Source organism: Drosophila yakuba, chromosome 2R, assembly GCF_016746365.2.
Source record: "Drosophila yakuba strain Tai18E2 chromosome 2R, Prin_Dyak_Tai18E2_2.1, whole genome shotgun sequence".
Lineage (NCBI taxonomy): Eukaryota > Metazoa > Arthropoda > Insecta > Diptera > Drosophilidae > Drosophila > Drosophila yakuba.
In genome coordinates this window covers 7,021,254-7,044,693 of record NC_052528.2, presented here as the reverse complement: position 1 = coordinate 7,044,693, position 23,440 = coordinate 7,021,254, and the positions used below count along the sequence as shown (strand labels likewise).

Sequence of the window (23,440 nt, the reverse complement as noted above, 5' to 3'; positions counted from 1 at the left end):
AATTAAAATAAATAGATATGGACATTTAATGAAGTTCAAAAAGGGAATTACTAATGAGCCACAAAGCACAAAGCACTTTTTTCGCTTAAAAACATTGCTTTATGCAATGTCTTTGAATTTAAATTGTTAAATAAAACAAAAAATTATACATACCAATATAAATATTTTAACCATGCATGAAAAGATTTCCCAAGAAACAATCGCCACAAGAAACCATTAACCGAGTGCTTATTAAGATGGATTTATAGTATCGTATAGTAGTCCCAAGCTTGCGAATTCGCAAACCAAAGCCCCGAAACAACAACCACTTTAACCAAGCCCAAGGTCAATTGCGAAAATATCCATCAGCAAGAGTTGATTATGGGCAAAATCTTGAACGCTTTTTATGGCCACCAGAAGACATCGTGTGTGGGACTTTGTGAATTGAGATTCAGATGGTAATATGTTCAGATGGTAATAGGTTCGTGGGAAAAGTGCAAAGGAGATCATTTGGCAAAGACAACGTGACTTTGAATATTTTAGAGAAAACAATTGGCACAAAAAATAACCATAAACAAGACGAGTGCAATTTATAAAATTGTATCTGTATCTGTGTGACCCGTTAAGCATCTAATTATGCGCGAATATGTATATGCTGCTGAATCTGCTGGATAATACATTCTTGGGTTTTATTAAAATCTTTTCGCTGTTGAAAAAATCTCATCGCCATCGCCGTTTTTGGAATTTTCTCGTTTTCCGTTTTGCTAATTTCTGCGCATTTCGCTTCGGCTTTGGCACTGCCATTTTCACTTTGCCATTCATGACTTGGTCCAGGCTTTTGGGCTGCGTGTTTATTGCATCCGTTTTGTGGCATACTTTTCGTGCCGCTTTTGTTGCGAGTTTTGCAAATTTTCTTTTATTTTTTTAGCTGCAGCTAAGCACGAAGCGGATATTGTCACTTTTGCAATTACAACGCGCATAACTTTGCGCACAAAAAATAAAAATGCATGCTTTGGAAAATTGCCTTGGCAAAGGCAAACAGTGAATGAAATTGGAGAGAGAAAATATAAAAAATAAAAAACAAAAACAGAGCAGCCGGAGAAAGAAACGATGCAGAGATAAGCAGAAACAATTTCATAAAAAAGATAAAGAATAAATAAACAATTCAATTGAAAATAATTCCGCAAAGCAGAGGAGCGCAAATAAATGGCAAGAGTTTCCAGCAAAATAAATGGGATCAAGGCAAGGCAAACGGAATTATATCAAAACGAGAAGTCGAGTGTGCCAAGTATCAGATTAAAATTGCAAACGAAATGAATATCTTTAATCCAAAACTATATCTTTGGCACTGCGAAACTTGTTTAAATTTCAAATTAATATGGGCATTTGGGAACGTGTCAAATTTGTCCAAAAAACTTCACTTATTTTGGGAAAGCAATATACATTTTAAAGCTTCATTTTATACTTATTTAAAACTAATGTCATGAGTTCAGCTGTCATATTCGTTTCACTCCACTTTTCAACCCATTTTGTCGATCTTCACAAGAAAGCAAGCGGATAAAACCAAAAATCGTCGACAACTTTCACATTTTCGGGCACAATAAACACAAAATATTTTTTCAGAGCGCTCAACTTTGGCATATTTTTTTATTTCGGACCCTCGAAAATTTCAAAGACGAACACGACGCGTGCAAAAGACAAAACATAAAAATAAAAAACAATAAGACAAAATCTCCAAAATCTCAAAAAAATCGAATGAGTTCAACGAACGTAAATGAAGAAAGAGTGAAAACCTAAACAAAACCAAGCAAAAAGTCACGAAAAGAGATGGAAAAAATGGTTGTAAAATTAACACAATGAAGTGCAGAGGTAAGCAAAGAAATCGAAGCAAAAAAATTATAAACAAATTTTGCATGGCAGCCAAAAGTGCCAAGATGTTTGCCAAAGGCTTGCGAAATCTCCAGTGAACAAATGAAATACTTGCTGAATTTCCAATGAAAAATATACACTTTTTTATTATTATTTCAAAACAAGACGTATAAAAAATTCAATAAAAATGCGGAATGCAAAACAAAGAGCCAAAACGCATTCAATCAAAGGCCATGTCGAAAGAAAAACAAACGAAATAATAATTAAATAACTTCGCTGGAAATTGTCGACTAATGTCGCCTCCCCGAACAAAGCAGCGCAACAAGTAATTAAAAAACAAAAATGCAGCCACGAATTCTTGACGTAAAAATGATGCTTGTAAACAAATTTAATTAATGCTTGTTTATACTGTCGAAAGTATTGGCTTTATACTCGAAGGAATTATGGTTTCATTAAATGTTATCAGTCAAGGCAAATCTAAAAACATTTTAACAAAACATTTTTTTAGCAAATTAAATGTGATTAATAAATTAGGAAAATTATATTGCTAGCATGACCGAATTACACCGTGTATCTGGCGCTCCTCTCTCCACAAACCAAAGTTCATCAAGGGGCGTGACGAGGAACACGGCACGGGGGGAGGGGAGGGAAGGAAACCAACAATTAATATTGTCATAAAACGCTCATAAAATATGTAAACTAAAAGAAATGAGAATCCATAAACATATAGTGGGTGAAAGGGCGTTATATATCCGCATATATTTAGGTGGCTGTCAAAGTGACGCCATTTACGGTTTGACAGGCACAACAACTGCAAACACACCAGCAAATAGCAGCTGGCGTCGTTAGTCTGTCTGAATCTTGATGATGATGATGAAGGCAAAAGGGGCGGGACTGAAGCGACATATGTGGATGGCAGTTAAAAGTGCTCGCAAGCTGTCAATAAATTGGGCTTAAATCACGTAAAAGTTGCCGTTGAAATGGGGGATTTCATTTTTGTTTTGGCCAGAAAGAACAAAAATGAATTCGCCAAAGTTTTGGTAAACAATCACAAATTATTACGTTCACAGATATACAAAAGAGGGCTCGTATAATTTACAAATTTTATTAGCAAAGAGAAATATTTAATTTATATAGAACAATCAAGTCCCAGTTACTGATGAAGACACAATTAAAGCAAACCCTACGGAAAATTGAAAATTTCGCTTCGCTAAAAAGGCTTCGCTTGAATGTGTTTAATTTGTATTTTACGCCTGAATTTTCTTTAGCGACGAAGGGTTGCCATAAAAAATCAAATAAAAATATATATGAAAAAAGGATGATTAATTAAGGTTATTGTGATTAATGTTTATGACCGAACCCCAAGGTCTAAGCATACAAATCAGCGGAGCGAACGACTGACGGCAGGGAACCTTTTCGAGAGGCAAGAAAACAATGACCACAAGACGGCCCCAGTCTATATACACAGAGGGTATATATCCCACTGACCCAAATCCGAGGCGACACCTCGCTGGGAAGTGGGAGTGGTGGGTGGCAGGTGGAGGAGCCCCGGAACTCAACAGCTGAGCAAACATTTGATCTGGCTGCGGTTCAGTGGCGCTCAAACTGTGACAGGTGCAAATTGTTCAACCTCCGCCTGTCCGTCCGTCTGCCTTGTCAGTGTGTTCTTTAGCACCTGTACTGGGTCACAAACACACACACTCAGAACTTTCCGGGGAGGCCCTTTTCGCCGGATTTTCCGACTGCCATTTGTTTTCCTGCTGTTTTTCCTTCATTCTTGCACTCCTGTACAAGTTTTATTGGTCTGCGTCTGAGTTAAGTCTGTTTAAATTTTCTTGTTGTCCCGGGGCGTTTTTCCATGTTTTGTCCTTGAAGTATCCTTAGTGGCTGCGGCCTTATAAATCTTCTTTTGGACAAAATGGCGCAGCACGTAAGTCGCCATTAGTATTGGTGTTTGCGTTTGACTAAACAATTGTGGATAAACATTTAGTATCGGATAATTAGAGTTCTATTATTCAGCCACCTTTTAAAACTTACATGCAGCATCCTCATTTAATAGGAACCTTTGCTGTAGGTGAAGTTGCTTAAGAAGGAGAACTAAAGAAAGAACCTCTTTTTGAAATACTTAACTTCGCTTAGCTCTAATCTTTTGACCTGCACTGTGCATTTGAGTCTTTGTCTCTGAAAGGGAAATAAATTATTTTCTGCTTCGGTTATCAGTGAACATAGCCTCGTTTTGTCTTTTCTTTTCACTTTTGTTTTGGGCCATTCGTGTTGCCAACTAATTGTACCGCCTCCTTTACTTACCTCACTGCCCCGCCCACTTGGCTTTGCATGTGCTCAACAATTTATGATCACTGCGGCTAAGCGAAGTACAAGGGAAAAAATCAAGTAAAAAGCGCAGCATCGTTTGTCGCGGCATAAATAAAATTAATTATTCAGGCAAAAAAGCAACGGCTTGGGCTTCGGCTTTGGCTTTGGCATTGGCTTTAGCTTTGGCTTTGGCTACAGAAATGGCAAAATGGCCAGCTGGCAACGTCCACGGAATCCAACGACACAAACCAAAGCCGTAAAAGTCAAGAACAACAGCGTATTGAAATTTAAGTGCCGCCAAAAGGCAAAAGTCGTGGACTTTAATACGCTCGATTGAAACGGGGGACGACAAGGTGTTTTTGTCTGTAAGAAGCAACAATTATTTATCCGAGAGCTAACAAAGATTTATTATGTGAAGAGGGGTTCATTTTGCGGTAAACAGAGGTTTCGGCGGTCAAAAACGCAGATACTTAAGGAGACTTGCAAAATATCTAATACCATTTCAAAGGAAATAAAGGGAAATTAAATTAAAAGTATTGAAGTTCATAAAAAATTTAGTTCAATTTAATTTAATTTAATTTATTAATATGGTATAATGTAACTTCCATGCACTCTCTTCTTACAAAATTTCTGTTTTCGGAACTAAATTGCCAACTATGGCGAAAATTAATTTATAACAATTAGTGTAGTTTCGCCATTCCCATGGCTAATGTTTCCTATTTGTACAAAGTGCTGTGCTCTCGGAAATCCTGGAAATCTCTTACGCTGCTTAAATATTTTAACAAAACAACGGGTTAAACCAAACCAAAAGGCAAACAAAAGCCAAAGAGAAAGGAAACAAGCGAACAACGGTTGAACCACGGCTCCACAATGACCACGCCCCCACGTCTTAGTTTGTGGGCGGAAAATTAATTACGCACGCTTTAAATTTGATTTCATTTGTTTTCGTTCCAGCAGTTCCCTTTAGTTAATTAAACTGTACTAAGGAAAATAGTAATTGTACTATTTGTAACAAATAAAAATATTCAAAAATATGATGGCAATATTTATGTTTTATTTTGGCAATATATTTTAACGATTTCCAATTTATTCGTCAAAAAAAATAATATTATTTAATTATTATTTAAGCTCATTCTATTTTTTTTTTTAATATTTAAAAGTATTCTTGTAATAAATTCCTATGCAAAACTAGACTTGTTTGTTGACAGCTTACATTTAAGAATATGCATTCTTCTTGGTTCGATTTTGGCTGTGTGTATTACTTTGCACTCATTTCTAGCCACCCACTCCACCCCCTTCCGCCTTTTGGTCACTTCCCCCTTTCCCTTTTTCGTTGGCTTTGGTCATTCGTCTTCCATTTCGTGTTTTAATGAGCTTCATGCGCCACACGCTGATTTCGCTTTCTTCGCCTTTTGCTCGTTTTTTGTTTCGCTTTGGCTTGTTATTATTATTGTTTCTTCTCTTCCACTCCGGGATTCTCCCCTCCCCTTGCCGCCCACCAGTAATATTTAATTTTTGTTTTTTTCCCTACTCGCTCGCTGGCAAATTGCAAATTGCGGGTTAGCATTTCTTAATGTCAATGCCATCCCAGCCGGCAGAAGAAGAATTACTCTGTTGGGGGGTGAGGGGCGATGGTTGAGAAGGGGAGTGGGAGGGCGGCAAAACAAAAGACCAGAACGAAATTGGCGAACTCTCGGCCAGAACCGGACTATCACACTGAACGAAATAGATTGCACTATTCTTACTTCTTATTTATTTGCTTTGTTTAAGTAAATCTTTTCCAAATTACACATTAAAGAAGAAACTGCGTCGAATTTGAAAACAGGGTATATACTGTCATAATGTAAAATTAATTTCGTATTATATTTGGTAATTGTAGGGCTTACCTTCATTAATCATAATTGATAATTTAAGTTAGTTTTTGAAAGCAATTTACATAAAATAATTCAGTTTAATACAAAGATGTTTATGGTTATTTTGGCCTCATGTAGACTCCCTGGCCAGAACAACGAAAATACAGCTTTTCCCTCGCCTTTCGTTTTTTGGCTTAAGTGGGCAAGTTAATTGAATTGGGGCTTATACGCGGGCAGGGAGTTGGGTGGGGTACACAGTCCCGACTAATTGTTAATTGCTCGGGGGTGGCCAAGAAGAAGCAGAAAGGGCCAGGAGCACTCCATGCATTTATGGTAATGCAAAAAGCAAGCGGCGAATGGTGAACATCGAAACAAACCGAAAACCCAGCGGGCGAAGAAATTGAAGTGCGGATCAGGGCCGAAAGTGCAACAAATTGAAAGTGTTAACGATTGTGGCTAGGACTGCCAGGGGCAGCAAGTGAAGTCCTTGCAGGAATAATTAAACGGGCTGATTAAGTGGAGCTATAATTGTTGTCGAGCGGGGGTTCCGGGTTCTGAGTACGAGCACTTTGCCAAACTTTGCGACGCGTTATAATTGTTTTGGTATATTTATGAAGTTTGCCAACAGTCCATTAAATAAAGCAAATAAATGTTTGCTGACTGAATTCATTTTTATCACTTTTATTTATTTTTGCAATATTTATTTGCGTTTACTCATAGCCATTTGTTTTGGTCAAAGCCTTTTAAGCTTATCTACATGTATCCATCATATCCACAAGTTATAAACCATAAAGCATTAAAAATTTAATTTTATTGTTCTATTAAGGCAATGGCTTAATCTAACTTCCATCTTCTATAATCGCTTCTTTGGAATTAAATAATTTTTTTAAACTAAACCATGCTTAAAGCTCTTAAAGCTATAAATTACCAACTCTATTCACAGGACGGCAAATCCCTTGCTCAGTCTATAATTATTTCTAAATTCTCAGGCTTAACATCGCTGAGCGTACACTGACACCCTACCTGGTGATTCCCCCACTAATCGGTATAAATCTCGTAACTAAACCGAAAATGCGTCCCATTAGCCCCGCCATCCAGCTGATACATGACGCACCTGATATGGCGAAGACATTAATTTAAAGCCGGCGAGAAAAGCGCTTTTTCGCCCCAACTTAATTTGCCTGAAAGAGACAAAACCAATAAACCAAATGCTGACTTATAGCCTTGTTAACGTCGCAGATGATGGCCAGGGGGCGTCATTTTTGGTGGTGGGGGAGGAGGGGTAAGGACCTTGGTTTATCGCTCAGAAAACGCGCAATTTTTCGTTTTAATAACAATATTTACTCATCATAAAGCATAAATGAAGGCATAATGTGTTGACGGGCTGAATGTTCGTATAGTCGTATAAATATGTATATGTGCAGACATTAATGTATACATCCCCTGGGAAATGGGTGTAGATGCGTGGGTGTGGGTGTTACTGCGGCGGTCACATCTGGCTGCCACGCCCATGTACGCCAAGCGCGCAATTTTCCCCTGGCTGGTGACACCAACATTTCACGTCTGTTTCAACGCTTTTTGTTTCATTTATTCACTCCTTGTGGGGCCATTTTTTCGCTTGTCTATGAGAACTTCACTTAGGTGACATACAAAAGCCAATATTTGCCTGACGGGGGAAAGCGCACAGAGGCTGTGTGTTTGTCTCGTCAAAGATATTGGAAATTCAAATAAAATGGCAGCCTGCAGGACACTGAACAATGTTTGTCGTGAAAACCTTGTAAAAACCTTTTATAACACAAATATTTGTAAAAAATTACTTTTTATTTGAGATACTGAAACAGAAACTTTATTTTTGAAATACTGCAAGAGAAACTATATTTTTGGTTTAAAAAAGACATTTGCTCACAAGATATATATTTCTTAAATATTTTGCAAAGTTTTCACAACCATACATCTTTTTGCTCAGTGAAGATGTGAAACAGGACGTGCGACACGTGCAGACTGGCAAATGACGCAAGGTGGCGCCACCTCTACTCCCATTCCCCATCGGCGTGGGAAAACAAATTCTCCCTTTCTCCCACCCCCCTCTGGCTTTTTCACCTCCTCGGAAAACCATCAATCAATGAGTCTTAGAGCATTTTGTAGCCTTCGATTTGTGGGCAAGCGTTTAACGGGGCGTATGCGCAATTAATGCGCGATGTCGCGAACAAAATGAAGAGAACTCTTAAAGAAATTTTCTGCTAGAGCTTTCCATGATGGAATTCGTGAGCGCTCTGCTCTAATTGCATTTTGCGAAAGCTGTTTTTTATTTCTCGTCTTTTTCTGTATTTTGTTTCATCATAATTATCGAGATAATTACGCACGCATCGTTAATTGGATGGATGCGAATTAAGGGGAAAGAGGGTTATGGTTATGTAGGGAAACTGTGAGGGAGATTAAAGAGAATGGGAATGGGAGAGACACGCAATTATCATGAGATCGGAATTTGAGATAAGTGAGGAAAAGTGTTGATTTAATGAGCCAACTAACCGCAAACTGGTCTGGATTTGGTGGGTAATTATCGAGAACATCAAAGCGATGGAGGAAAAGCCCCCTGCGAGTTAACTTTCCAATCAAAAGTGTAATAGCAAATTGACAACCCCATGGAAATCATTTGCATATCCTCCAATCGAAAAGAATCATAAATCAAGCTCAAGACAATCGAGAGTTTATTCAACTCCCTGGGCATTCATCAAAAGAAATCTTAAATGAATGTAATATATATACAATATTCATATAATAAGATGAATTCCTCCTCAATAACTCACTTGAACAAATCGAACAAAACATTCAATCGGAGGAAATCTCAACTTGAATTTCCTTTACTGAAGTTTTGCTTTTCGGCTACTAACCCAATTGTTATTAATTTTATAGACATTTGGTGCGTGTTATTCGTGTTATGCCTGTGCGTGCCGCCAACAATCGAAACTGCCAGACAATAGCCCTCTCCCATGACCCCTGACCCCTGACCTCGGACCCGCGACACTGACTAACTGAACAAACGACGGACTGAGGGCAAGAGAATGGGAAGCCGGGCGGCTCAACAATGCGTAACAACAGGAAAGCAATAACAATTTGCAATTAGCCGAAACGCGTTAGGACCACAACTTTATTTTGACACTGTCTACCAAAGGAGCGCCGGGGTTAAGGGGGCCAACGAGGGTTAAGAGTGTGCAGGGGACAAGGTCAACGCATCAGGGCAGAAAATTGAAGTGGCAGATTTTGCGCCAGCGAGGGTTGATACCTGAGTTACTGGAATGTTTTAACGTTTATGTAACTGTATCGCACACTTATGCGACTCATGGCTTTTATTGCCATGAAATGTAATTGCTCACCAGCACTTGTCATTTACATATCATAGTACCTTAGTATTTTTGTATTCCCTACTAAAATATTTATTAAAAGTCCCAACCAATATATATATATATATATATATATAAAACTTCCTAAACTTCTGTCTTGACTTACTATTTAATTTTCCTAAGAAATATATACATACATACTCGGAACTTCTACGGTAACTTACACTTTCCTTGCGAAAATACCTTTTCAAGCACCCCAACCCCAAATCGCTTCTTAAGCAGTTTAGCATTAATTAAGTTTGAGTAAGAGTTGCAGACACTCGCGGAGAAAGACGAGGAGGTTTTGTCGCTGAAGTATAGTACTTAATTTAACTGTCTGTCTGCTGGCCAAGTGATAAGCTATTTCCCCCGCAAACTCGGTAACCAGCCCCCTCGTTTCGCCAAACTAATTGCTGCCTTTTAACACTTGAGGGAATTTTACTCGCCATCTATCTCGCTCTCGGAACGGTGTGCATTTCCTGGCCAGACAATCTTCTCCGGCCCCTGAAAAACCCCCCATTTCGCACTACCTTACTCCCTCGAAATGATTAACTGCATGGAGTATTGTGGAAGGGGGGAGAAAACTCTAGGTTTCAGTTTATCAGCCATCATCGGTTGTCCGCATTTCAGTTGCATTATGCGTCAGCGCACTAAACCAGCATTTTTACACCTAAGAGCAGATGAAGAAACTTCGGACCAGGGGGACCCGGGAGTCCGGACTGGTCTAGTAATTTCTGCCGGCGGATGGCATTTAATGCATGATTGAACGGCGGGGCCCAGCATTTTCGGCCTCAATGAGTGCGAGACATGGCTAAGCGTATTAGCAGCCGCATTACCGTTAAGTTTACAGTTTAACTATCAAAGCGAAAGCGGGGGGGAGTCCCAGTCTCAGTCCCAGTCCCCTACATATCTACCTGCCACACACTCCCTCGCAAAACAACCACACGATAACCTGTCCACAATCCATTTGCCAACATTACGCATACGCCGCGTGGTGTCCATAAAAAATGCAGCTCTGCATAGTTTAGCCAGCGAAAGAGAACAGAAGGCGCAAAAGCACAACAACAAGAGCAAATTCTGCAGACGAGTGTCGAGTATTATATACCCCTTGATGTGCTAAGCTGGGTATTTTTTCGAGATCTCACACTAACTCCAGATCACATTAATTGTTCATAAATCGATATGTGGGGATATACCCCATTTCTTATACCCTTCAAAGTAAGGGTGTCACTTGCATTACTTTATTTGTTTTTGATATTTGTCAATAGTGACTAATTAAATATTTACTGGCAGACTAAGTAGCAGAGTAGCCACCTACCTCAATCAATCGACTTAGTTCTTTATTCCGATAAAGTATGCAAATACTTCAATAGCTTTCTTTTATTTATAACATAATTTTCAACGAACCTGTACACCCTTTTACTCCTCAAGTACCGGGTATAACAGCTAGAAGGCATGGGTTTTCTTTGCGAGCGAAATGGAAATAGAAGGAGAAAACTCCGAAAATGGGCCACTAGTGGGCATGGCCACGTTGCCCCTACGTGACCCAGCATGCAAAGTGCAATTCTGCAGCTGGGAATCGCATTTTAAACCATCCATATTGATGTGCAAACATGGAATGCATTTTATGATGAACATGGATTTCTGACTCGCTCTTTTTCTGTTTGGGCTTTAAATATTTACGGGTATGATAAAGCGTGGGAATTTAACTAAAGAGCGGCAAGTGAGGCCAATATTACATCCTTAATACATGAGCATTATTTAATAATGAAAATTTAATATATAAGTAAACAATAAATGTGTTCTTTGTTTCGTGTTCTGGAAAGGCATGTTAATTTAAGCACGGTACTTATAAATTCACATCAATAATAATTCGATTATTTCACTTGAAATACATTTGTATCAACGAGAAGGGCTGGACATTCATCTCCTTATCATTTATCAAAGCGAATTATGCGCTAATCTCGTCCAGACATCGTCCGTTAACAAATGTTTGCTCATTCGCAGTCTTTAGCTTTTTCCATTATTTTCCTAGTCGCATTGCAGCCAAAAAATAGATGGAGGCAAGCAGCAGAGGAATAGAATTGAAAAGCAATACAAATCCACAAATCAAAATATATCTGAAATGTTTGAGGGGGCAACTTTCGGGGCGGTCTGCTGTCGTTTATTCTGTGGCGATGACATGCGACAACGTTGCAGTTGAAATGGATCCCCAGATGGAATGGAAATGGCCGTGGAATGGTAGTTCTGATATTAGTATTATCCCTCGCCTGCCGCCCATTCCCTCGCCGAAATGACAGTGGCGAAACCAGAACCAGAACCATAACCAGAACGCGAAACAGATCCAGACAATGCTGAGGCTATGATTTCGATTCCGATTCCGATGCCCTGCCAAGAACCCCGAAAACTTCTTTTGTTCACCCCTCTCCTTCACTCCTCTTCCACTGCTCAATTCTCGATTTTTCTCTCTTCACAAAATGAGGCTGCCAAGAAATGTTTGCTCTAGAGATTTCTATGCTTCCAACACATTTATTAAAGCCAACTATCGAGAGGACAGAGGGGCAGTGCAGTGCCTATGACAGGAGCGGTACGGCACTGCACGGGTAGGGCCGGGCTGGATATTAATCATCGGGCAGACTTAAGTTGCAAATGAAATCGGAATTGGGCAACGGTGCGTATGCGTATCGTAGTTGAGTAGTTCGAGGCGACGAGGGAGCCAGAAATTGGCAGACTCTGTCAAGCATTTGTTGGCTGCAGCAAACACAAACATACATATTCAAATTTATACACTGGCGCAAATCGGAGAAGGAACCAAATATAAAATGCATGTTTGAAATTTGTTTGAGGTTATTTATAAGATATGTATGGAAGCAATTCAGACGAAACTTTTAATACCAACAAATAGAATTTTTTATAAATAATTTAATTTTCTTTGCCAAAGCATATTCCACTTTCCGAGGCAAAACTATCTTTATAATTTAAGTTAAGACTAATTTGATGTGCCTAAATAGATTAAGACGTATTTTCAAGGTCCAGAACCAAGTAATCAATTCTTCGCAGTGCATATATATTTGCACACATCCAAAAAAAGACTGAGAGTCGGCTAGGAAGAGAGAGATATCCATTAAGCAAACACAGAGAAATCGCCGCTGACATAAAGCAGCAATGGCTGTCCTGGCAATGTCCTGAATCCCCCCTAGTCCTTTCTCGCGCGTATCTGGCTGCCGCCTCGCTGGCGCCAGCTGTCGCCTGCTTTAACTTGTGCCCTCTCACATGACTATACAGCACATGTATCTGTAGCATTTTGTATCTGCGAGATGGTCGCACTCGCACTCGCACTAGCTCATATCATCAGCATATTGCCGCTTGTTGGAGAATCTTAAGTAATATGTCCCCCATTTCCACTTCGTTACTTTCAGGTCCCGCCGTTCAGATGGTGTCCCAGAACCGACCTCCACCGCCGATGCCGGTGCCCGTCCAGGTGCCCCAGTACGTGAACGAGAACGGAACGCTGACCCACGTGATGCTCTCGCCGCAGCAGTACCAGCAACTGCATCCTGGCCAGGGACACCTCCACCCAGCGCCATTCGTAAGTAGCTATGTTCAGAATTCCCAAAACTCTCATTATTTCCACTCTTTCGAGAATCTCGATAATCACCTCATAAGCTGTGGAAATTCTTTATTAAACTGAAGTTATTCAATTATGAAATTAGTTTCAATTTAAAACTGTTATTGAACCATTCTCTGAAGTTATCAATTAACAAATCTTTTCACATCGTAAACATTTCATTATAATAAGGCATTCTGTAAACTAATTAATTAATATCGACACATTTTATCGGACATTTTAAACGGAATCGGAAAACAATGCACAAAACCCAAACCCTTTGCAATCGAATAGTTGGAAAACAGTATCTCATTTACAACTTCCTTCGCTTATCAATTAATTGACAGCTAATTGAGCGAACAACCAGCAATCAACGGCAATAATTCCCCGATGCTTATTCGATTTAAGAACGAAATTTGCATTGGGGGCGTCTGTAAAAATAATTTATTGACCAAATGTCGCCGTATGCGGCAAACAAACCGGATTGGATCCGGTTGAAGTGGTTCCTGGAAAACTGTAAACTATTCAATTTCAACCAGACTCGGGGATTCGATGCAAATGCATTATGAAACTGAAACGGCCCGAAACAATGGGTAAAATGGGTAAACTTTTACCTAAACAATAACAACAATTTAAGTAAAGTTTAAACAAAAACAAAAGCGAAAAAACAGTTGGCCAGCTGTCGGTGCTTCTGTATATAAATATAATTCATTTATTCATCGGTTGGCTTAAGTTTTTGTTTTTGAACAGTAATATCGCTTTGTTTGTTCGCCTTTCTGCTTCTGCAGTGCAAGGGAAAATTCGAGGGAGTCGAAGGGAAAAGCGTGAAATTTGCATAACTAATTAGTCTATTTCGCACAATTCCAAAGTCCCTTTTACGTTGCTCAATTTCTGAGTCACCATGCGCAAATATTTGAAAGGCAAATGCATTCAGAGGTAGTACGTTTATCGCCTGAATTCGTTTCATTGCATTTCGCGAGCTGTCATTTAGGCGTGAGCTTTGACAATTGTTCTGCGAAATTGTTTGGCCAGAATGCTAATTAGCCAGTTGGCAATAGGTGCTTACCAACTGTGAGAAAGTAACCGCATTGATTGTCAGGTAAATGGCCAATTTTGATAGAAAAGAAAACTTTAAAGATAAGCCTTTTCTATTCAATTTCCTTCCATTCCCATTCCTTAAATATTTGCTCATGTTTCAAATGAACCCGTTAAAATGCTCAGAACAAATTTTATTTATTCAAGCCATTTGTATTATAGTTTTGGTAAAATTACTTCTCAAACAAATAAGCACCATTTTAATAGAGTTAAAAAACATTTACACGTACAAATAATTAAAATTGTGAGTCACAAATTTCAAGCTTTCTGAACAATGGTGATATTTCTATTGCTTTCAACTTTGATTCTTGGTCGTTAAGAATTACATATATAAAACTTTTGACTTTTAAGACCTTTAGTATTACGTAAAAAAAGACTTTAACTTGGCCATATTTTATTTGAATATATTGTTACAAGTTACTTTCCCTTTGATTTTTTTCGGCCATTAACATCCAAAACTAGTTTGCTCCCATGGGGATGCCAAATTGACAGTTGGAGCTGTTGCATTCCAGTTAAATTGCCTTGCTAATTTGCAAAATGGAGGGCAGCGAAAAAAACGCTTGTTAACCAAAGCAGATGAGCATTACATAGTCACATCACGTTTCAGAGCCCCAACTGTTGCTCCCGTCGCCACTTATGTCTAATAATTTAATAATAACAATTTTATTGTGCAGCATAAACATTCCTGTCATCTCTTTTTTGTAAATTCGTAAAGTTCCTAGCAACATTTAAGAATTTTCATTTCCATTGCTGAAATGGTTGGCCAAGATGCGGCAAATTCCCCCAACAATCCTAGTTCGTGACTTGACCAGACTACAAATCCGGTTCTGGGCTAGCGCCTAGCGCAATTTAAATTCTATTGCCCAACTCCCCTCGTTAGGTTATTTATTGTATTATTATCAATCGCTCAATTAAAGCCAGAATTAATTGCACTGTGGTTTTTATAATTTTTAACGATTACGCGCTCTCCGTGGTGCTGATTTATTTGTTAATAGTAGACACATCGCATACAAGTAGATAAAAGAACAAAACAAACAATATGTATTTTCATCGTTTTAATTAAAATGTAATTGCTCTCAAAGCGATAGAATCAAAAAGAAGTAAAAACAATACTAGATATACTATATACTAGAGAGTTAGGAGTTTTAAAAGTAAAAAGCTGTCAGCCTTAAAATGCTGCATTTATGGTGACTAAACAGGCGATTTGCATAACAATTTGTAGGTTTTAGCCGTTGTTTTGCCCAAATTGAGTTAGTGCAAGCCACTAAATGTTGAAGCTTGGTCGTGCCCGCTGCTGGCAACATTGTGGCTCATGACTCCTAATTGAACTCCACTTGAGCTGAACTTTGCTATCACATTTTTACATAACCCGCCAATCCTTATGGCATTTTCACAGTGGAAAACTTGATTAATGCAGCGGGCAACCACTTCATCCGCCTCATACTCAAATTCGGATTCCAGCTTGGACACATGTGGCTTCGTCACGCTTTGTTGGTGAAATGAAAGTGCCGGCGGTGACTGCTCCGTTGACTCCGCCATTCCGACTTGACTGGCGGAGGCTGAATTTTCCTTGACTTAATTAACAATTTGCTGCCACACACGGCACAAACACACACTTGAGCATACAGCGGCTAGACATGGGAAACTTTTCAGGGGGTTTGTTCCATCTTACGTGACCAAGAAAAGATGGAACGGTAGGATAGTGCTTTTAATAAGTTTAAGTTTAATATTTTGGGATTGAGACATTTATCTTCAATAATAAAAGTATGAATAACAAAGACAAAGAAGACAGTCTATAAAACGAATTATATATGCCCGAAATAAAACACTATAGTTATGATAGTTGATAAAACTGTTAAACAAACAATCAATGAAGGAAAGTTATAAACATTTTCAAATTGCAAACATATTTGCCATATGATCTGAAACCCAAACCCCATTTTTCGGGCGCCACTGAACGAAGCACAGAAATTCGCATACTGCACTTACAAATGGCAGCTTCCGCTTGTGTGTTTATGTTGAAATGTTTATAATTTGATTGTATGCTAATTTACATAGTTGGTGGTGTGGTTGCATTATGCAACTAGACTCGAAATAACGGTATCATTATAACCGAAAACGAAACCAAAACTCCGCGTAGTAAAAGTTATAATCGTGTTTATTTTTTCCATGTGCTATTCCGGCTTCTTTTGTTCTCCTTTATTATTTCTGTTGTTTTCGAGCATAAACCGCAAAAAAAAAACCCATTAGCTTTGACCCATATTTTTTCGTATATTCATAGTTAATGACCATCGGAAAAGAACCGTGGTGAGAAATTTATAGTGTAGAAATTGCACAACACACATAAGGCCAACTTTGGTCATGTAAAATCGCGAAATTAGTGTAATTTTAGGGAAAAAAGTTTGCCACAGTTGTACACCGATTGGTGGACCAAATTATCAATAATCAGTTAGGCCACTTTCGTAATTTTTAGGTAATATATGCTGCATGCAGGCGTGGCTAATTGCCCATATCCGGAAAAGCAATTTATTTAATGATATGCTGGAAAATCGTTTTAGCCGGGAATTAAGTCGGAACACTTTGTATACTCGCTTAAAAAAATGAAGAAAACAAGTATTTAGGAGAAAATTAAGTTAACTTGTGCACTACGATATTTAAGCTTCAACTATTAATTGAATCTGTTAGTATACTATTTTAATTTTAACTACATTTGTACAAAAAAGTATATATTATAATTCTCAAATGATTAATGGTTCACATCTTGAAAAATACCTGAAATATGTACATATTTTCAAATTATCCTGCTTAAAAAAATATTTCGTTTACATTTTAAATATACGCGCTATGTCGTCATCTAACAAAAGCTTTCCAGTATAAAACTGTTTGGGTTAAAAACAAATTGCTAGTTGATGTGAAACTTTTTGGGATGTCTAAACACTGACGACTGTAAGCAGTGTTGACAATTTAGCTATTCCTTTTACTGTAGCTATTCCTTAATAGAATTCAAAATTATTTAGCTATAAATAATATTAGTAGATGTCTAACTGATCGCAGTTTTAAGAAAATACAGTTAAAACTATATTATTTTGTTTTGCGTAGAAATTAAAGAAGAATGTTTCCTTGCAATTGAGCATCCCTTCAATTGCGCTTAAAAAAATACCGTTAGAGAGGTGGTATTTTTCCGCCTCCGCAAGCGCAGCCCCACTGAAAACGTTGCAATTTGTTGTTCCTTGAATTTATACGGGTTTAGTTAGTAAACTTCACTATTTAGTAGTTCCTAAAAGATCGATGGTATGCTGCTAGGCGAAGAACGAAGAAATTTATTGCGGAAAGAAGTCGCGTAAATTGTCGTCTTCCGTTTTGCGAAAGATAAGAAACCTAGAGTCCATTAGTTGTTATCAGTTTGTTTTTAGTCGACGGCCTGTTCTTTTGCGAGATATTTATAGCCAGCGTGTAAAAGTTGACGTGGAAGTAAGGTCTTTCAGTCAAATAAGCATGGAAGATTCAAAGAAAACGGGAAAAACGCTGCTTATTAAAGTAAAATTAGAGTATAAATAACTAATTGATGAACAGGATAATAAAGTGCAATTTCAAATACCTTCCAGATAAGCGCGAATGGCACATCGCACTTCTACACCCCGGTGGCCGGATATCCTGGCCCAGGACCTGCGGGCAATGGTCCACCACACTATCATTTGCCGCCACCACCGCCGCCGCAGCAGCAGCAGCCACCACAACAACCACAGCAGCCGGCGCCCCAAGGAGCACCACCGCAACAGCAACAACAACAACAGCCGCAGCAGCAGCAGGTGGCACCACCTTCGGTCCAAGGAGCACCAAACGCTGGAAGTGTGGGAGCACCCCAAGGAGCACCAGCCACTGGGACAGCCACCCATTCGCACACCCATTCGCACTCCCACTCACACGCCCACTCGCACACACACTCCCAGCCACACGCACATTCCCCGCACTCGCCATCGCCGCCCAATTATCGGGATGAACGCAGCCAGCGGCAGCACAACAAGCTGCTCCGGAAGCTGGAGAAGCAGCGGGAGTCAAGTGAGTATCCTTTGCCGAAAGCATGCCGAAAGCTTGTATTGTATTAATATGCATTTCACTGTCCTCCAGATCCCCCGCATTCGCCATCTCCACGCCGTGCCAACGAACTGAATGGTCACAATAATAACAACATTCCTCCGGGCGTGTCCTTGCCCGGACACCTCAGTAGCCACCATCATGCAGTGAACCATCAAGGACGCCGCCTACCGCAGCAGCACCAGGGGCAGACCCATCAGGTGGCACAGCAGCAACAGTCGCAGGCCAGAAACGGGAATCCCCAGCATCCCCAGAGGGCCGGCAGCAGTGTGGGAGGCGCCAGCTCCGTAGGAACCTCCGAGGACGGCGAGGATAACTCCAGTCTGGCCGGCGATGATGAGGAGGAGTACCATCGGGAGAACAGCATCATTGAGCAAATCTCTGCTATTGAAAAGCCCGAGGTAATTGATGTGACTTCGCGGGCAGCCAAAATAATTTGGGAGAGTCCAGCCATCGCAAATACCGTGACGGTGGATATGCGGCAGCTCCGGTACCAAGTGCTCCTTTGTGATTCTGGAAAGCAGTGCAAGTACAAGAGCTTGTACCAAGGAGAGGCCTACGAGTGCATTGTGCAGGACCTGCAGCCGGGTCAGGATTACCTGGTGCGCTTGCAGGTGCACTACCAAAAACTTACGGGAACAGTGAGTGATCCTACGGAATTTCGGACGCCTTCCTGTGAGCCAGATCAGCCGCCGCCTCCGAAACTGGTTTCCCGCACCAAGAACTCCATAAACCTTCGATGGGCTGCTCCAGCAGCAAACGGTGCCAGCATTCAGCACTATCTGCTGGAATACGATGAGGGCAGGATGCCAGGACAACCGCAAAAGTTCGTGGAGTTGGCCAAGATCAAGGCCAAGCACTATGTCATTGGAAAACTGCAGCCAACTACGGTCTACAGTTTCCGCTTGGCGGCGGTTAATGAAGCGGGTCAGAGTCCCTATTCTCCGGTGGCCAGCTACAGCACCTCCGGAAATCCTCCGCCAGTGCCTAAACCACCTCAGCTGCTGGCCAGCAGTTCCAGTTCCCTAAAACTAGGCTGGGAGCGGCGGGCCCAAGATGGAGACTTCCTGCTGCAACTGCAAGATGCAGAATCGGGCCACGGTTTCCTGAATACCTACAAGGGTACAGAGCTGCAAACGGAGTGCCTGCAATTAAGGCGTGCTAGCAGCTATCAATTCCGTCTGAGATCCGAAAACGAAGCGGGTTTCTCACCCTGGTCACCGGAGGTTAGCTACCGCACCTTAGCGGAACGTCCCGGAAGACCGGGCAAGCCACTTGCCAAGGGAAAGATTCATGGCACCCAGTTCAAGGCCCGCTGGGATGCACCCAGCGATTCCGGTGGTGCTGAGATCCTTCGCTACCACTTGGAGCTAAGTGCCGCGGGTCCAGCATTTGAAAGGATCTACAGTGGCGCCGAAACAGAAGCCATGTGCGAAAGACTTCAGCCGGGTACCACATACGCTCTGCGAGCCTGTTGCGAAGGTCCAGCTGGTCAGAGTCCCTACTCCGATATAGGACACGTCACCACGGAGGCTGTGGCGCCATCTGCTCCGCCTCCACCGCATTGCAGTGATCCTCCCTCGCCGTACGCCGCCCTTCTGAAGCTCCAGCATCCGGAGTATAACGGTGGAGCTCCGATCTTAGAGTTCGAAGCCCAGATGCGGCGCCTGGAGCAAGTGCAATCTCCGCAGTTGGTCTACCGTGGCAAGCAGGCCTACTTTGTGGCGCAGGATCTGACACCTGGTGGCATGTATGAAACCCAGGTGAGGGCTATCAACCGGATTGGCGCCGGTAATTGGTCCCAGTGGATGAGATTTACAGCTGCAGCTGCTGCTCCTGGAGTTCCCGAAGAGTTACGGGTGCTGGTTAAGTCGGCCACCCACCTGGGTGTCAGTTGGCAACCGCCATTGCAGGAGAATGGTGCCCCAGTGACCAGTTACACTCTAAAAAGTGCCAGCCAAGAAAGAAGGGAAGGGGACTCGGAGGAAGAGGGCAAAGAGCCGCCTAGCTCCGAATTCCACAACTGCTATCAGGGACCACAAACTTGCGCCGAACTAAGAAACCTTTCGCCCTACACACGCTACCATTTCCGCATCCAGGCGAGCAACTCAGCCGGAACGGGAAACTCCTCCGACGTGATAAGTGTGTGTACGCCAGCCGCAGTTCCAGGAGCTCCTCAAATGCAGGGATACGAGTTCACCGCCCAGGAGGTCACACTCAACTGGACGCAGCCAGCGGCCCACGGCTCGCCCATATGCTCCTACAACATCGAGTACGGGGAACGAACCATTGCCACTCCGGATGCCTGTACACGCTATACTGTTAGCGGCTTAATGCCGGAAACCGGCTATAAGTTTCGTGTTCAAGCGGTCAACGCCATTGGTGCCGGAGCTTTTAGTGCCTATGCTAAGCTGACCACCCAACCAGCTCCTCCGGCACCACCTCGCTTAGAGTGCAGCGGTGCTGGCCACAATTACATAAAGCTGAAGTGGGGCGAGAACGGAAACGGCAAAGTGGTGAACTCCAATCCATCTGGAAATGGTGGCGACTTTACCAAGTACTTTGTGGAGATGTATGTAGCCAGGGCAAAGCAGTTCCAGGCTGTCTACTCTGGCACCAATTGCATGTGCAAGGTGCACAAACTGCAAGAGCGAAGCAGCTACACCTTCCGTATCTATGCCCATACCGATCGGGCTGGCGATGGGGATTACTCGGAAGAATTCGTCTTTGAGACTTCGGCCACGCTGCCGGCGAACATAAAGCCTCCCCGTGTTGTCCAAGAGGGTAGCGTTTGCCTAATGGAGCTACCTGGCCAACTGGGAATGCAACTCACCCTGGAGTGGCAGCACTCAAAGAACTCCTTCAACGATCGCGTGGAGTACGAATTGCAGTATGTAGTTTTGGGCGCAGCTGAATTGGAGGGTGAATCCTTGTCGCCCAAAGGACGCAGCAGCAGTTCCAGTGGCAGTTCAAATGGAGCTCCAATTAATTTGCCCAACCATGACTACAGGCAATTGTATCGCGGCCCAGAGACCAAATTCACCATCGACAATCTGGCAGCTGGTACATGTTACCAGTTCCGAGTATGTCCAGTGCGAATAGCGGCGGGCGGAGAACTCCTTTACGGTCAGCCGTCGAGTCCGTTGCGTTACCAGGTGCCCAGTGAACTTGATCCTAGCTCGGCGACCTGTCATCACCACCTGCACGGCTCCACAGCTATACCGGCGATCGCCTCCAACCAGAGAAGCAGCCGGAAACTGTCCGCCGGCAATGGCTCAACCAACGGTCTGCACATGCGTTCGGTGAGTGCGTCGGCAATAAGTGGAGCGAGCGGCGTGGGAGCAGATCCCGTAGCAATTGGACGACTGCAGCAGGAGCTTTCTGGTTTCAATGCCTGTGCAGATCCCCTGCATCACCATCATCATCATCACCACCATCACCATCAGCCGTGCGGTGGCGGCGTTGGAGCAGCCGGTGGAATCTCCGGGGCAACTGACTCGCACCACCAGCATCAGCATCATTTGCATCACTCGCATCATATGCACCACGCCCACCATCCGCACACCGGAATGGGCGGTAGCTCTTCGAATTCCAGCTCCTCAACGGCAGCGGCCATATCCTCTAGTTTGGCCCAAACGGGAGGGTTAAGGCGGATCGTTAGTAAAGTCACTTCACTTTACTCCAACAGGAGGCGTCTTAGCGATCAACAAAAGGCCGTCTTCATTGTGGTCTCTTTCCTAGTGGGCACTTTCCTGGTCGCCATGCTGGTCAATATGTTGAGGGGCTAAAAGGATACGAGATTCAAATATGTGGCGCCCAACGTGGAATACCATAGGATTTGCAGGCAAAACGACAGGAGAAAAGTAAAAAACAACAAATATGAAACACTTTGTCTCAAAGCAGTAATTTAAACCATTAGTTGTAATTATGTATTTTTTATATATTTACCGTAACTGAATGAAACAAAATCAAACTGTATATTGTCTAATTTTAAACAAAACAAACATAACAGGAAATCAAAAAAAAAGAGCCAATTGAAAGTGGATTAGAGGAGGAGAGATGAGAAGGCAAAACCCCATTAATTGTATTAAATGTACACAAAACCGCAACAGCATACATTCACACAGCTAAATGTTAAAAATGGTATTTACTTATAATATTTGTTGTCACAAAACGAAAGTCTAAAAGTCTAATCTCCATATGTGCTATAAACAAAAGAGACCAGCCAGCAAATGAACCTAAAGGCTCACTAGTACTTGTCAAAACCTGTTTTGAAATGCTTCACAAGCTTTTACTTTCTGCGTGGCCCAAAAAGTTGCATTTGCCCTCCAGGCAGGATTGTAAAATTCGTGTAAAATACGTGTAGAGCTCGCATGTGGGCGTGGACCCGCCCGCTGCGCATGATTTTTTTTACAAGACTTTTTGTAAAATGTATTCCAAGAAAACGATTGTAGATAGCTGGTCAACAAATTGCACCATCTAAAAACACTCCTAAGTAGCTAAAAAATAAGCGAATGGTGGAAGGGGCGGGCATTAATGATGCCAGAGGGCAAATGCAGAACGAATAATTAAACGAAAAGTATGAATTTATTAGACTACTAGCTACAAGTATTCAGTGCTGTATATTGTATTGTTTCCCCAATCGCTCCAATCTACGCAGATATATATATTTATATATATATACAAAACATAGATATATGTAAAACTGCAGACGCTTCTTTCATTCTCACAACCTTTTTATACGAGTTATTACACAATTTATTATATACCTATTATACGAAGAGCGAACATTGAGAATACCAAGGCAACCCCAGTTGGGGCTGCTATATTCGCTGGCAATCCAACTGTTGCATTTCACAACCAACAAACCAACCAACTAAATAAATTCAACCCGACACTTTTCGTAGGCTGTCCCATGTGGCTATAGCAGCCCCAACTAGGCAAAGTGATTTATATTCCAATTATTATTATTTTTCTAATTAAATAAATTAAACTAAATGTAATTGTTTCTTTCCATAGCATTTAATGTGAATTATACAAAACGGATTCTTATCTAAAAAAAACGAGAAAAATAACAAAAAAATAAAAATACACAAAAGAAAAGAAAACGAAACAAATGTTTGTTCATGTAAAGCATAAACATTTGCTTGATGCAAATTAAAAACCTTATATATATAAATAAATAAATAAACTTAAATCAGAATCAAATGATAAATAAATGGAAATTATGTATGTTTCTATGTTTACAA

The 23,440-nt window shown here is 41.3% G+C and overlaps 1 protein-coding gene across 6 annotated transcripts in view; it reads left to right on the top strand.

Moving 5' to 3' along the window:
* LOC6529544 (fibronectin type-III domain-containing protein 3A) overlaps window positions 1–22,901 on the top strand; it is a 117,389-nt gene extending 94,488 nt beyond the window's left edge. For 5 of the 6 annotated variants that reach the window (XM_015196619.3, XM_015196620.3, XM_039372915.2 and 2 more), the window contains 3 exons: window positions 12,814–12,983; window positions 17,702–18,155; window positions 18,225–22,901. In XM_015196619.3, coding sequence (XP_015052105.1) covers window positions 12,814–12,983; window positions 17,702–18,155; window positions 18,225–21,979 — 4,379 coding nt within the window. In that variant the 3' untranslated portion in view covers window positions 21,980–22,901. Of the gene's footprint in view, window positions 1–12,813; window positions 12,984–17,309; window positions 17,634–17,701; window positions 18,156–18,224 lie in introns of those variants that run through there. The other variant, XM_015196622.3, reaches the window with a different exon arrangement.
* Window positions 22,902–23,440: the final 539 nt, after the last annotated feature.